Raw genomic sequence first — 14073 nt, forward strand, 5'->3', positions numbered from 1 at the left:
CCCTTGGCAGAGGGAGCCAGCTGCCCAGTGGCCAGGCTGAGGGGGGCGAGGGCCAGACTAGCTGCGGCACTTGCCCCACCTCACGCTCCCTTAGGCTAGCCTGCCACTCTCTGCCAAGGCGGAGGATGCTGCCCGTTACCAGCATTGAAGTAAAATTCAGCTGCCAGCCCAGCCTGTTCCGTACATGAGGTGGAGCAGGGAAGGCAGCATATGTTTTGGGCCAGCTCAGAGACCGCCGGAGATGCTCTGCCAATAAAAGGCAAAATGAATCATTGTGGGCAAGACTGCTGATCGCATGTGCTTGGCGGGATCAGCTGTCCGCTGGATTCCACCGGGGGGGGCAGCCTTTGCCCCTGCCTTCCCCCCAAGGAGAAGAGCAGTGCAGTTGGGTTTCTGTCTGGGCTCCCAGAAGGAAGATCTTTGGGCTCTCCCGGCATCCTTCTCCTGATGCACCGCCTGCGTTGCAGGGCTGCTCCTCTGCCATGCGCAGCCCTCCAAAGGAAGGGAGCCATTGGAGGTGCATCCATCATGCACTAATCTCTGCAGCTTAGATCCCCGCTGGCTGGCGGGAGGGGGAGAGATGTCTCCCTGCGTCTTCATTATTTAACTCTCTGTCTGTGGTGACAAGACAGACTGCTGGAGAGGCCCAGCAAGATAGTAAGGAAGACCAAGAGGGGGGGGGGCTCTTGGCAGGGTTAGGGCAGAGTCAGAGGAGGCTTAGACATTTTGGCAAAACTGCCAGCCTTTATTGCAACCTGATGCAGAGAGAAGAGTTCCCTCCTTCAGGAGAAATCAGAGTAAGCAGCCACTTCTGAGACTCAGAACTCATCTACATATTGGCTTTATCTCACTTAAAAGTCCACATTTTCCTTGTTTGCATTTGACCCTTGTCGTCCATACGCATGTGCATTTGCACTTGAGTCCCTGAGCCGTGGTCTGTTGTGTCCGGTTCCCACCACTGGGAGTTCCCAGTCTGGATCGCTCACGGCTGTGCCTGCCTCAGTGCCCCTCTGTGTTTCTTGTTTCCTCACCCACCGTTGCAGGTCATGTGACCACGGCTGCTTTTGACAGGTGGATGGGGCCAAGCTGCGCCCTGCAGGGATTAGCGGCTCAGGCGAGCCCCCCATGGGGCACAGCCCTTCCAGCAGGCAAAGGGCGGGCGGGTGGCTCTGATGGGGACAGAGAGCTGGAACGAATCCAGCAGGTTTTCTCTCTCTCCTCCTCAGGAGCCTGATTTCTCTTATTGATTAATTTACGCAAACTGAGTTTTATTTAAAAATAAAATTCATGGGCACTTGTGCAGAAATGAACGTACTCGTGATTGGAAATGATAATAAAGAGGCAAAGCAATGAGGGGGCATGGAAGGGGGGTATTCAGAACGCTCATTGTCAGGGCACTGAACAGCAGCGCTGCAAACTCTCCACCTCTGGGATTGGAATGATTCTGAAGTGGGCTTTTAAAAACTTTTCAGATTTTAACTGGAATCAGGTACGTGCGCATTTACTTTGGACAGTGGAGCGTGTTGCATGGATGACGCTAATTAGGTTGAGGCACAAGCAGCTCCAGATGCCCATGAAACAGTGGTGTGGACAAGCCCATCGCTTCTCCTTTGGATTCGTGCCTTCCCTTGCTTTTCTCGCTAGAGCTGGGTTGAAACCAAGTGGCGAAGAGAAATGGAAGAGGCGGAGTGGATCAGCCGCTTTGCTGGGCCTCAGGCAGGGAGGACATTGTGGCCGTTCCTTTTTGTTGCCACAGCAGGTGGTGGGTCTGGAGCAGGGACCAAGAGTGAGAGCTGAGCAAAGGGGCTGCCCATGAAGAGCTGTGCTTTGCTTGGAGGCATGTGGAGTAACTCGCAGGCACTGCACAGCTGGTTGGGAGGCCTATCGCTCCCGTGCTCTCATACTCTGCTCTTAGCCACCTGCAGCCTGTTCAGCGCCCAGGAGAGTCCAGGCTTGGAAGGCACTGAGAGTGTTTTGCTCGGGGGGGGGGGCAGAATGCCCTGCCCTGCCAGCAAGAGCCATTTTGCAACGGACACAGATGGGGCTCCTGCAGGTGAACTGTATTAACAGAAGAACATCAGAAGAGCCTGGCTGCTGGACAGGCCAGAGGGGCCCATGTGTCCTGTTCTCCCAGTGGCCAGCCAGATGTCCAAGGGAAGTCCGCAAGCACAACAGCAGCATTATCTCCTGCTGCAGCTGCCAGCAACTGGTATTCCAAAGCATACCGCCTCTGATAATGGAGGCAGAGCGTAGCCATTGTGGCTAGTAGCCTTTGATAAGCCTTCTCCTCCTCCATGAATTTGTCTCATCCTTTTTTAAGCCTTCCAAGTTGGTGGCTGTCACTGCCTCTTGTGGGAGTGAACCCCATAGTTTAACTGTGCACTGCGTGAAGAACTTTCTTTTGTCTGTCCTGAATCTTCCAACATGATGATGATATTTTACTACCCACCCTTCATTGAATGTCCCAGAGTTCTAGTGTTATGGGAGAGAGAGAAAAGATTTACTGTGTCCCACGCATAATTTTATACATCTCTATCGTGTTTCTTTTTACTTGCCTTTTCTCTAGACTAAAGAGGCCCAGTTGCTGCAGCCTTTCCTCATAGGGGAGTTGCTCCATCCCTCTGACCCTTTTGGTTTACCTTTTCTGAACCTTTTCCAGCTCCACAATATCCTCTTTGAGGTGAGGTGTCCTGACCTGTTAACCACCAGCAGCTGTAGTGAAGCTGCTGGGTGTGGGCTGCCTTTGGATGGCAGCCAGATGGAAGCCGTGGTCCCTGATTAGTTTTTGTTTGTTGTTGTCACTTGCAGGCCGCCCGTTCCCACCCAGTGGAGCTCCATCCTGCACTGCACAGGCCTTTGAGGAGCCCAGGCCTCTCTTCTGGGGACTCAGGGGATGGCAGGGGGAGGGCAGCTTCTGGTGGGAAATGCTGCCTTGCCTGGGGCTCTCAGGGCTCCACATGGGGTGGCTGCCTCCAGAGGCTGGGAGGTCAAGTCTCTTTGCCTTGGGCTCCTCCCGCCGGTCCGCCTGACCCGGCGCTGGTGCCAAGGCGTTCACAAAGGATGCTGCTTGGGAACCTCCCTCCCATCATTGTGAAACTCACAGGCAGGGAATGAAGCCTCCTTCTAGCCGGCTGCAGCTCCTGGAAAGGGACCGGCCTGCCGCTCAGTGCTGAGGGTTCCTGGGGACTCTGGGAATCTGACTGACTTGCCCTCAGCAGTGCGTGGATTTTCGGAGGTTCTGGGCAGGGAATGAGCTTCTGTGCCAGCTTGGCCATTCCGTTCCTCCTCCTCCCCCCCCCCGGCAATCTGAGGAAGGTGGACTCCTTGGTCCATCTGTCTGGCTTCCTAAGGTGGTCTCCTTCGATCTCCACAGGGAAAATCTGGTTCCCCTGGTGAAGGACCAGGAGGCTGCTGAGTGGGAGTGGGGCAACACCCCCTCTCCTCCTCCTCTCACCACAGTTCACCTTCCCAGGGACCTTGCCCATGGGACAAGAGAGGGGTGGCCTGGATCTCCATTGTTCAGCACCCCTGGCTGCTTTTGAAGCCTGGAGTCCGTGGAAGTTTGAATCCAAGCCAGCAAAGGAGGGGTTGCATGCACGTACATCTGGGCCACCCTCGAGAAGCGGCAGCACCATGGACAGCAACAGCCTTGGCTGGCCTTGGGGTTTTTAGTTCTGGTTCACCTTTAATGACTAACCTGAGGCCTCAGTCCGCAGACAGCCCAACGTATTGGCCCATCAACTTGCTGGCATGCTTGCAAGTCCTGGGCGTACATGTCTGGATGCTGGCAGGCTGTGCATGATCTCCCCCTTGCACCGCTTACTTCAGGTATGCATTCTCTCTGGTGTCAAGAGTGTCTGTTGGCCTTCTGTGTTACTTCTCCCCGCCTCCACTTGGAAGGGAGGAAGGAAGGAGGCTGGGTGTGGCTGTTGCGACTGTTGCTGCTGCTCTGCCAGTGTTGGATCGCTTCGGGTCCGTTTTATCGCTGCTGGGCTACCATCGCAGCGGCTCTTGCTGCTGCTGCCTGCTGTTACTGTGGAGCGGGGCTTGGACGCTGGTGTGGAAGGATATTGTGCTGGGTTGGCTGGAGTGTGTATGGATACATGGATGTGTGGATGTGCGACTGAGACGTAATTTTTAATTATATTGATTTTAACTGTATTTTATTTTGTTTTATTTTTGTTATTTATCACTTGGGGGTGGGTTTATGGTCTATTATTGTTTTAGACTGGGTGGCCTGTTGATTGGCGGGCAGGGATAGAGTATGTGCAAGTCAGGAGGGGATGTGACAGGGGAGGTGAGGGGCCAAGTTATTGAAAGACTGGGCGGCAGGCGCTGGAAAGGTGCTGTAGGCAGACCACGCCAGCATAGGGGAACAGGGGGTAGATGCATTATACCCATCCCCTGTTCCAGGTCTGCCCAAAACCAGACGATAACTGGGGGACGCAAGGTTCCTACCGACCTTCGTCTGCTGTTGTGCAATGCCAGGTCTGTGGTACAAAAAACTTCACTCATCCACGACATGATCCTGGATGAGCGTGCAGACCTGGCATGTATTACGGAGACTTGGCTGGATGAGGCCTCTGCACCCATTCTTGAGGCCATGTGTCCGCCGGGTTTCCGCTGCGCACAGCAGCCGAGGGTGGGTAGGCGGGGAGGGGGTGTGGCAGTCATTTACCGGGAGTCCTTGGTTTTTGCCAGATCTCCTCTCCATAGGACCAAGTTTGTTGACTGCATGTACTGGAGGTTGGGCCCGAAGGGCAGTTTAGGGATCCTGCTTGTGTACCGCCCACCCCGCTGCACAGCAGACTCCCTGACTGAGGTGCTGGAGGTGGTCTCGGCTGTACGGGCGTTGTCCCCAGAATTGTTAGTGCTGGGTGACTTCAACATGCATGCCGGGACCACTCTCACTGGAGCCCCTCGGGATTTCCTGGAAACCATGGCTTCCTGGGAACTGCACCTCAGTAATACTGGGCCCACCCATGTAGCCGGTCATGCTCTCGACCTTGTGCTTGTCCTGGGAGAGGAGAAAAGTGCTCTGAAGTTGGGAGTGGTTCTTTCCACTCCTGTGTCATGGTCAGATCACCATCTGGTAAACATGGACTTCACGTTGCCACACCCTCTCCGCAGGGGTAAAGGACCTATTAGAATGGTCCGCCCCAGGCGCCTGATGGATCCTGATGGATTCCTGATTGCGCTAGGGGAACTGGAACCTGCTGAAGGTTGCCCGGTTGAAACCCTGGTGATGGAGTGGAATGGAAAGATCACCGGGGCGTTAGACCGGGTGGCTCCGAAACGTCCTCTCCCCCTGAATAGAACTCAGTTAGCACCGTGGTATACACCACGGCTGCGTACTCTGAGACAGGAGGTGAGACGACTAGAACGCCGGTGGCGGAAATCCCGCTCCGAAGGTGTCCGGACACAAGTTAGAGCAGCAGTAACTGCCTACCAAGTGGCAATAAGGACAGAAAAGAAGGCTTTCTTTACTGCCTCTATTGCGTCTGCAGAGTGCTGTCCCAGGAGGTTGTTCCAAGTGGTCCGAAGAGAAGGTTGGGCGATATTGACCTGAAGTTCAATGGGGTGAGTCTACCCCTAAAGGACCAGGTCCGCAGCCTCGGGGTTGTACTTGATTCCAAGCTGTCCATGGAGGCTCAGATTTCGGCTGTGAGCCGGGCAGCTTGGTACCAACTACACCTTATACGTAGGCTGCAACCCTACCTTCCTGTTCATCAGCTCCCACTGGTAGTACATGCCCTGGTCACCTCTCGATTAGATTACTGTAATGCGCTCTACGTGGGGTTACCCTTGAAAATGGTCCGGAAACTACAACTTATTCAGAATGCGGCGGCTCGATTACTCACAGTCGTCTCCGGGACCACATCACGCCAGTGTTGTTCGATCTACACTGGCTTCCAGTTGTTTTCCGGGCCCAATTCAAGGTGTTGGTATTAACCTTTAAATCTGTGCACGGTCTCGGCCCAGTTTATCTAAAGGAGCGCCTACAACGCCACAATCATGCCGCCTGACAAGATCAGCCACACAAGGCCTTCTCTCAGTCCCGCCAACCAAAGCAGCTAGGTTGGCGGGCACTAGAGAGAGGGCCTTTTCAGTGGCGGCCCCCACCCTCTGGAACTCCCTCCCGCAAGATCTTCAGCACGTCTCTTCCCTGAATATGTTCCGCAAGGCCTTAAAGACCTGGCTTTTTCAGCAGGCCTTCAGGACTTTTGGGGAGGCTTAATATTCTTCTGTTTTAAATGCCTCCTATTATGTATTGCTTGCTTTTATAATTTATATTATTTCACTGTATTTTGTACTGTATTCTGTTATATTTATTGTATGTACGTCGCCTAGAGTGGCCATTGGCCAGATAGGCGACACATAAATTAAATTTATTATTTTATTATGATTTTGGCCAGAATTCCAACTGCACACACTCCTTTGGGCCTCTTCTGAGGTTGCTTATTGGGAGGGAAGCAGAACAGAGGTGGCTTGTAATTCACTCTGCAGATAAGTATCATTACGTGCCTATTTGCCTGAGGGCGTCCAGGCGGGAGACGTTGTTTGGCAAGACAGTGGAAATGAATGGTGACATTGGTGCAGGTGGGGGTGCTGGGGGAGGCATGGCGCTCCAGCAAGTGACCCCCCCCAGGGGCTGTGGCAGCCCGGCAGCCCCCCTGGTCAAGGGATTGCCCCAGGTTGCAGGCCACATGACCCTACCTGACCCTACAGACAAGGCCCTGCGGTGAAAATGCCATCAGAACAGCCCCCTCTACACATACACAGTTTGCAGGGTCAGGTATCCCCACTCAGTGTCCAGAGCGACAGTCAAGCCGTGTTTATTTTGTTAGAAGCTTTCAGCAGTGTCCGTTGGATCCCACACCTGCTGCCCCCTGTGCTGTGGTGGCTCTGTGGGCCTGGGGCCAGAGTGGGGCTGTCTTTATCAGGCAGGGCGGGCAGGGCAAGGCATCTCTACAATGCAAACCTCCTTTGTCTCCCCTTCCCTGCAGGCAGCCTCTTCTGCCCTGAGCAGCCTCGGCCATGTCTACACCGCCATAGGTGACTACCCCAACGCCTTGGCCAGCCACAAACAGTGCGTTCTCCTGGCCAAGCAAGGGAAAGACGAGCTCTCGGAGGCACGGGAGCTGGGCAACATGGGAGCGGTCTACATTGCCATGGGCGACTTCGAGAATGCTGTGCAGTGCCACGGGCAGCACCTGACAATCGCCAAGGCACTTGGCAACAAGCGGGAGGAGGCCCGGGCCTACAGCAACTTGGGCAGTGCCTACCACTACCACCGCAACTTTGACAAGGCCATGTCTTACCACAACCACGTCCTGGAGCTAGCCCAAGAGCTGGAGGAGAAGTCCATTGAGATGCGGGCCTACGCTGGCCTGGGCCACGCTGCCCGGTGCATGCAGGATCTAGAGAGGGCCAGGCAGTACCATGGGGAGCAGCTGAGCATTGCCGAGAGCCTGAAGGATCGAGCCGCTGAGGGCCGGGCCTGCTCCAACCTTGGTAAGCCGGTGCTGATGGCGGCCTGTCCTGCCCTTGCTGCGCAGCGCTCTGTTTTGTCTCCTTGCCAGGCCCGTAGCCTAACCTGACTTGAGAGGGAGACCTGCGGGGCAGAGGAGAGGAGGGTGTGACGCTACCTCAGAGGGTTGTGGACAATGCGGCACAGTCAGTTGGTGTAGGCCAGGAGACACCAGACAGTCCGGGTAGGGTCCTCCTTGTTCTGAGATTGAGCCCCCCCTCCGGCACTCCCCAGCACCACAAGCACAAGCCAAGTCCAACTAGTTACTCCCGCAGGCTGGGGGGAAAAATTGCCTATGCTCATTTTCATGTGTAGACCTTTCTGGGACTTTAAGAAGGTGGGCGGGTGGGTCTCACAGCATTATGCTTTGCAATGTGCCCAGCCACCCTGTAGGCAGGCTAAAAGAGAGGAAGAGGAAGGAGATCCAGGCCTGCCCCAAAAGACCCGGGGCTTCTCCCCCCTCCCAGGCAACAACCCCTCCCCTGCCCACCACCAAGCCATTGTCCCTTTGCCTCTCAAATGGGCAGAAGAGCACTCTGGGCGGGACTCTCTTGCTGTTTGCTGCTGCGCCTGCTTCCAAGCAGTGCCGTGGCCACCTGGCAGTGATGCGCATCCGACCTTTTGAGCCCCCCCCCCCCGGTTGCTCAGCACCAGGCACTGGGTGTCCCAGACCTGCTGGCCGAAAGGGGAGAGGTTGCTTCTGGGTAGAAGAGCTTCCTGTGGGGGATGTTTCTATAGAGGGTTTAAGGTTAGGGAAATGCAGAAGAGAGCTAACACTGCTTCATTTTCTTTGGCTCTGACTCTGCACCAGGTATCTGTGGCACCCTTGGGTGGGGGCGAGGGTGCAGCAGGAGTCATGTCTCTGTGCCTGGCGTAACAGAGGGTTGTGTATCCACCACACCAGGCTGACTGGAGAAAGCCAGAGCACGCTGAGGAATGCAGGAAGATCTCGGCAAGGTCCTGGGGATGTCTGTCTGTCTGTCTCAGTCAGCATGAGGAACGTGAGGCTGGCATCCTCCCCCCACTGCAATCTGTGTGTTAAGCCAAAATTTCTCGCCTCCCCCACTTTAAAGCATTGCTTTCTTTGTGGTGCTCTTCAGGATTAACTGCCTGAGACCTCCTTCCACCTGTGCTGGGGTGCTGCCATGTCAGGGAGAAGAAGAAAGGGCACTGGGGCCTGCGGAGAATCCACACTCTCTCTTCCCTATCTGAGAGAAGGCCCAGCTATGCACAAAGCTAGCACGAGTCCTGGGTGCCTCTCAGAGAGAAAGCAACAGTGTGTCCCAGTGACACCCCAAAGATGGACCTGTGCGTTGGCTTTGCCAGACACCTTCACACACACGCACGCATGCGCACACCCTTGAGAAGAAGCCCAATCTCACACGCCCAGTGATGCTTAAGGGGCCCCAGGCACAGCCCTGGGCGCCCTCGGATTCCAGTGTGGGCAGGTGGCAGTCCCACATGTTGTAGGAGTTTCCCTTGACACCTGCCTCATTGGAAGATGCTAATTGTAATCCACTGTTGTCAGTGTCAAGTAATTGGTATCGGCTTGATTAATGACTTAATTTCTCTCAATGGCCAAGTCTCTCAGAGCTGGATGGAAGAGAGAGGGTGAAGCTGTGGGAAGAACACAGCCGCAGCCCCACAGTCCTCACTAGCCCCCGAGGGACCCCCTCTGCCTCTTGCGCACCAGGTCAAGGGAGGAGTGGCGCGAGCAATTAGCAGCTCCCTGCGGGCGGAGAATTGCCCTTCTGACTTGCCCCGTCTGTGTGCCAGAACAGGAGCTGCTCTGCCCTCTCTGGGTATGAAAAACTCCCCGCCTGGCGGCGACGTGTAGATCCCACCCCCAAAGGTGCCTTGGCCCACTGCTGGGCTGGAGCTGCCTCCACGGCTGGCAGACTAGAGGAGGGGGAAGGCTAGTGGGAGCCCCTGAGCGCGGGGGGGAGGGGGCCAAGCAGGGCTAGGGGCTCAGGATATCTTCTCTTCACTGTCCCTTTGCTGCATCCTGAGTGTTTGGTGACTTTGAGCCCTTCCCCCCACCCCTCCCAGCCTCCTTCCAGGACAGGTTTCCCCGTGCGCTCTCTTGCACAGCCCACCCACCCGCTTTCTCCTCAGGGCTCCTCCAGGCGCCTTGCAGCAGCTGCTTGGTGTCTGTCCACACCATGAACCTTCTGCACGTTGGTTTGCATGAGGTCACCTGGGGCCTTTGAGTGGTTTGGGGGCATTTGGAGTTATCTTCAGGTGGCGGTGGCAGGTCAAGGCTGCCTTCTGGAGCTGCACTGAAAGCTCAGTCCAGCTCCTCTTGCTGGCTCAGGCAGCGTGGCCCAGGATAGCCAGGCTTAGGCTTCATCCGCTGCTGTCAGAGGAGCGGATTTGCTGAGGCTCTCCCTGCTCCCCCTTGAACACGTGTCCTGTGCCAGTTAAGGTGGTGAACGCTGTGCCACCACTGCTGCTCTGTGGCAGAGAGGGCTTTTGAAGCAAAGGGGATTCTGAAGGCCCGGTAGCCGTGAGGCTTCACAGAGCCGATGGGCTATCCGTGGCCTCGTGGAGAAAGGCCACAAAGTGCTGGTGAGGGTGAAGGCCTGCGGGTGGGGATGGGATGGAGGAAGAGTTGGTTCAGTTGGCGTGTAAAGGTGCATCCACCTAATTTGCACTGTGCAAGACGATATGAGCCGTCCTCTGAAATTCTCACTCCTCTGAATGTTGCATTGCCGCTCTCTGGGCCAGTAAGGGGTACAAACACGGATATGCTAGACAGTCAAGTGTGCGTAAAAATGCATATAGTAGTGAGGATGACATCCACAAATGCATTCTGTTAGGGGAAATTGCTTTGCAGAAATGTGTATATGAGGAGAAATTAGCCCTAAAATGCTGATGAGTCCTTTCATGACGACTTTTAAATTGCAACTGATGTGAAGAACTGAATTTAAGATTGGAAAATGAGAAACTGAGAGAAAGGAGATTGACAGTCGATTCGCCCACCCCTGACTGCTGGGGCCCAGCCATGGAGGTCCACGTGGGCACTTGAGCAAGCCTCAAGACACACCCTCACCTCCCTCCTCCTCCTCCCCAGACTGAAGGGACTTGGCGAGGATTGCACTTGTTTCCTGGCTGGTGGTTGCCAATCCCGAGCTAACCACACAGAGCAAGTCTGGAGGGGAGACAAGCCCACACGGGCTTTATTCACCCTCAGCAGGTGGCCCTTCTGTGGTCTAGGAAACCTGGGGAGTCCTAAGAGCAGCTCTGGCCTGGCCTTCCCAACAGCACCAACCCTTTTCCCACCTGTGGAAGTGCCGGGTGCAAGGGGAAGGTCCGAAGAAGAAGTCTCCTTTGTTTGTGGCCTGAAATCCTGAAACTATTGCTGACGTTCTTGAAAACAGTCAGAATTAACCCCTGCAGGAGTTTGCTGCCCCCTTTGCACCCTCCTCAGCCATCCCAAAGGCCTGCAGGGCTCCAGGCAAGGGGGGGGGGTGGGTAGGGGGTGCTGCGTGAGGTTAGGCACATCAGCAGCACTCTGTGCTGAGCTCCCCCTGCCTTTGTGCACCCCATTGCCAGCCTGGCCCGCTTGTGTCCTTGTGTCCAGGGGCCTCCCCCCCCCGCCCGTGGCCATTCTCTTCCTCCTGCCACATGCAGAACCTAGAGAGCCCTTTCAGAACCACAGCTCTGGGTGAGACACGGCCAGGCTTGCAAATGAACCCTGGAAGGTCTCCCCTGTGCAGTGCAGGAATGGGTTCAGCAGAGGCTCTTATTTTCCAGAGAGAGAGTGAGGCTTATTTTTGGAGGTGTGTGTGTGTCTGGTGGGCATACTGGACCAGTGCCCTGTGCCCTCAGTGTTGGAGACTTGGCAGTCCCAGGTTTGTAGTCCCTAACCTGACCCTGTGAATCTGAAAATAAATCTGGACCATCCCGCTCTCTCCCCAACCCCACTTGGGGAGTTTCTGCCAGGAGCTGCCCTGCCCTTTCCCCCTTCCATTCCCTGCATGGGCCAGAGGAGCATCTCTGCCGTTTCCTCCTCACCCAGGGGATGGGTGATGCCCATTTGGTCACACTGACTTTTATGGGGAAGGGATGGTAGACGCCCACCTGGGCGCTGTTTCCTTCTGCAGCTTCCACCTGAAGGCATGGCACGAGGCTGCCTTGGTTAGCTGCTGGCGGATGCCTGCTAGGGGCCCATAGGCTCGGCTGTGAGCCACAGGAGCTTGTCAGTGGGGGAGGGGACATGTTGGGGGCTGCTGTGAGCGAAAGGGTGCATGTTTGACCCACCCACCTGCTGATTCCTTGCAGGGATCATCCATCAGATGAAGGGCGACTACGAGACAGCGCTGAAGCTGCACAAAGCACACTTGTCCATCGTGCAGGAGCTGAACGATTATGCTGCTCAGGGCAGGGCCTACGGCAATATGGGCAATGCCTACAATGCCCTGGGCATGTTTGACCAGGCAGTCAAGTACCACCGCCAGGAGCTGCAGATCTCCATGGAGGTGAATGACCGCGCCTCACAAGCCTCCACCCACGGCAATCTGGCCGTGGCGTACCAAGCGCTGGGAGCGCATGACCGGGCCCTTCAGCACTACCAGAACCACCTCAACATTGCCCGGGAGTTGCGGGACATCCAGAGTGAAGCTCGGGCCCTGGGCAACCTGGGGAACTTCCACTGTTCCCGGGGGGAGTTTGCCCAGGCCGCCCCCTACTATGAGCAGTACTTGCAGCTGTCCCCAGAGCTGCAGGACATGGAGGGCGAAGGCAAAGTCTGCCACAACCTTGGCTATGCCCACTACTGCTTGGGCAACTACGAGGAGGCTGTGAAGTACTATGAGCAAGACCTGGCCCTCGCCAAGGACCTGCACGACAAGCTGAGCCAGGCCAAGGCCTACTGCAACTTGGGCTTAGCTTTCAAGGCACTGGCCCGCTTCAGCAAGGCCGAGGAGTGCCAGAAGTACCTGTTGTCACTTGCGCAGTCGCTCAACAACCCCCAGGCCAAGTTCCGGGCCCTGGGCAATCTTGGGGACATCTCGGTCTGCAAGAAGGACGTTGGCTTGGCCATCAGGTTCTATGAGCAGCAGCGGAGCTTGGCCCATCAGGTCGCGGACCGGAGGCTGGAGGCGAGTGCCTACGCGGCCTTGGGCTCTGCCCACCGCCTAGTGCAAAAGTATGACAAGGCCTTGGGCTACCACACACAGGAACTGGAGGTGTACCAAGAGCTGGGCGAGGCGCTGGGTGAATGCCGGGCCCACGGGCACCTCGCTGCAGTCTACATGTCCCTCGGCAAGTACACCATCGCCTTCAAGTGCTACGAGGAGCAGCTGGAGCTGGGTCAGAAGCTAAAGGACCCGGGCATCGAGGCCCAGGTCTATGGCAACATGGGCATCACCAAGATGAACCTGAGCGCCATGGAGGAGGCCATTGGGTACTTTGAGCAGCAGCTGGCCACTCTGCAGCAGCTCAGTGGGACGGAAGCCGTGCTGGACAGAGGCCGGGCCTTCGGGAACCTGGGCGACTGCTACGAGGCCCTGGGGGACTTCGAGGAGGCCATCAAGTATTATGACCAGTACCTGTCCGTGGCACAGAGCCTGAACCTCATGCAGGACCAAGTCAAGGCTTACCGGGGCCTGGGCAACGGGCACAGGTAAGGGCAGCCCGGGGGGATTTCAGGGGGTAGGGAGAAGGGTGCAATGTTGGGATGGCGTGGCCTTGAATGGCAGAGGGTGCGAGGGAGCGGGTGACGGGTATGCAATGATCCCTGCAGCGCCCCTTCTGTGCTGGGCAGTCTAAGGGTGGATTCCAGGGATCGGCTGAGCTGGGAGGAGGCCAGCACAGAAGGGTCCCTGGTGGGTTCCTTCCTTCCCACGCTGAGAATAATGCTGCGGGCTCTGTCCCCCACAGGGCAATGGGGTGCTTGCAGCAGGCCCTGGTATGCTTCGAGAAAAGGCTGGTGGTGGCCCACGAGCTTGGGGAGGCCTTTGACAAGGCGCAGGCCTACGGGGAGCTGGGCACACTGCATAGCCAGCTGGGCAACTACGAGCAAGCCATTTCCTGCCTGGAGCGCCAGCTGGGCATCGCCAGGGAGATGAAGGACCAGGCCTTGGAGGGGAACGCGGCTTGCGGCTTGGGCAGCGTCTACCAGCAGATGGCCGAATACGACATGGCACTCCAGTACCACCAGCTGGACCTCCAGATTGCGGAGGAGATGAACAACCCCGCCTGCCAAGGCCGGGCATATGGCAACCTCGGCCTTACCTACGAGTCGCTGGGCACCTTTGAGAGAGCCGTGGTGTACCAGGAGCAGCACCTAAGCATCGCAGCACAGATGAACGACCTGGTGGCCAAAACGGCCTCCTACAGCAGCCTGGGCCGGACACACCATGCCCTCCAGAACTACTCCCAGGCCGTCATGTATCTGCAGGAAGGTAAGCACCGTGCTGGCTGGAGCAACACTCTGGGAGCTGGAAATGCTCATGGGGCAGAGGCCTCCTGGGCCGCCCTCCTCCTGGCCGGATGACTCCCAGGAGGGCCCCTTTGAGAAAAACAGACTGGTTGCAAAT

General features: G+C 56.6%; 1 protein-coding gene across 5 annotated transcripts in view; it reads left to right on the plus strand.

Annotated features, from left to right (window-relative positions):
- The window catches only part of TTC28 (tetratricopeptide repeat domain 28), a 165338-nt gene that overhangs the window by 130759 nt on the left and 20506 nt on the right, over window positions 1-14073 (plus strand). For all 5 annotated transcript variants that reach the window (XM_061603475.1, XM_061603477.1, XM_061603476.1 and 2 more), the window contains 3 exons: window positions 7008-7515; window positions 11816-13157; window positions 13415-13938. In XM_061603475.1, coding sequence (XP_061459459.1) covers window positions 7008-7515; window positions 11816-13157; window positions 13415-13938 — 2374 coding nt within the window. The remainder of the gene's footprint in view (window positions 1-7007; window positions 7516-11815; window positions 13158-13414; window positions 13939-14073) is intronic.

Source organism: Rhineura floridana, chromosome 19, assembly GCF_030035675.1.
Source record: "Rhineura floridana isolate rRhiFlo1 chromosome 19, rRhiFlo1.hap2, whole genome shotgun sequence".
NCBI classification, from domain to species: domain Eukaryota; kingdom Metazoa; phylum Chordata; class Lepidosauria; order Squamata; family Rhineuridae; genus Rhineura; species Rhineura floridana.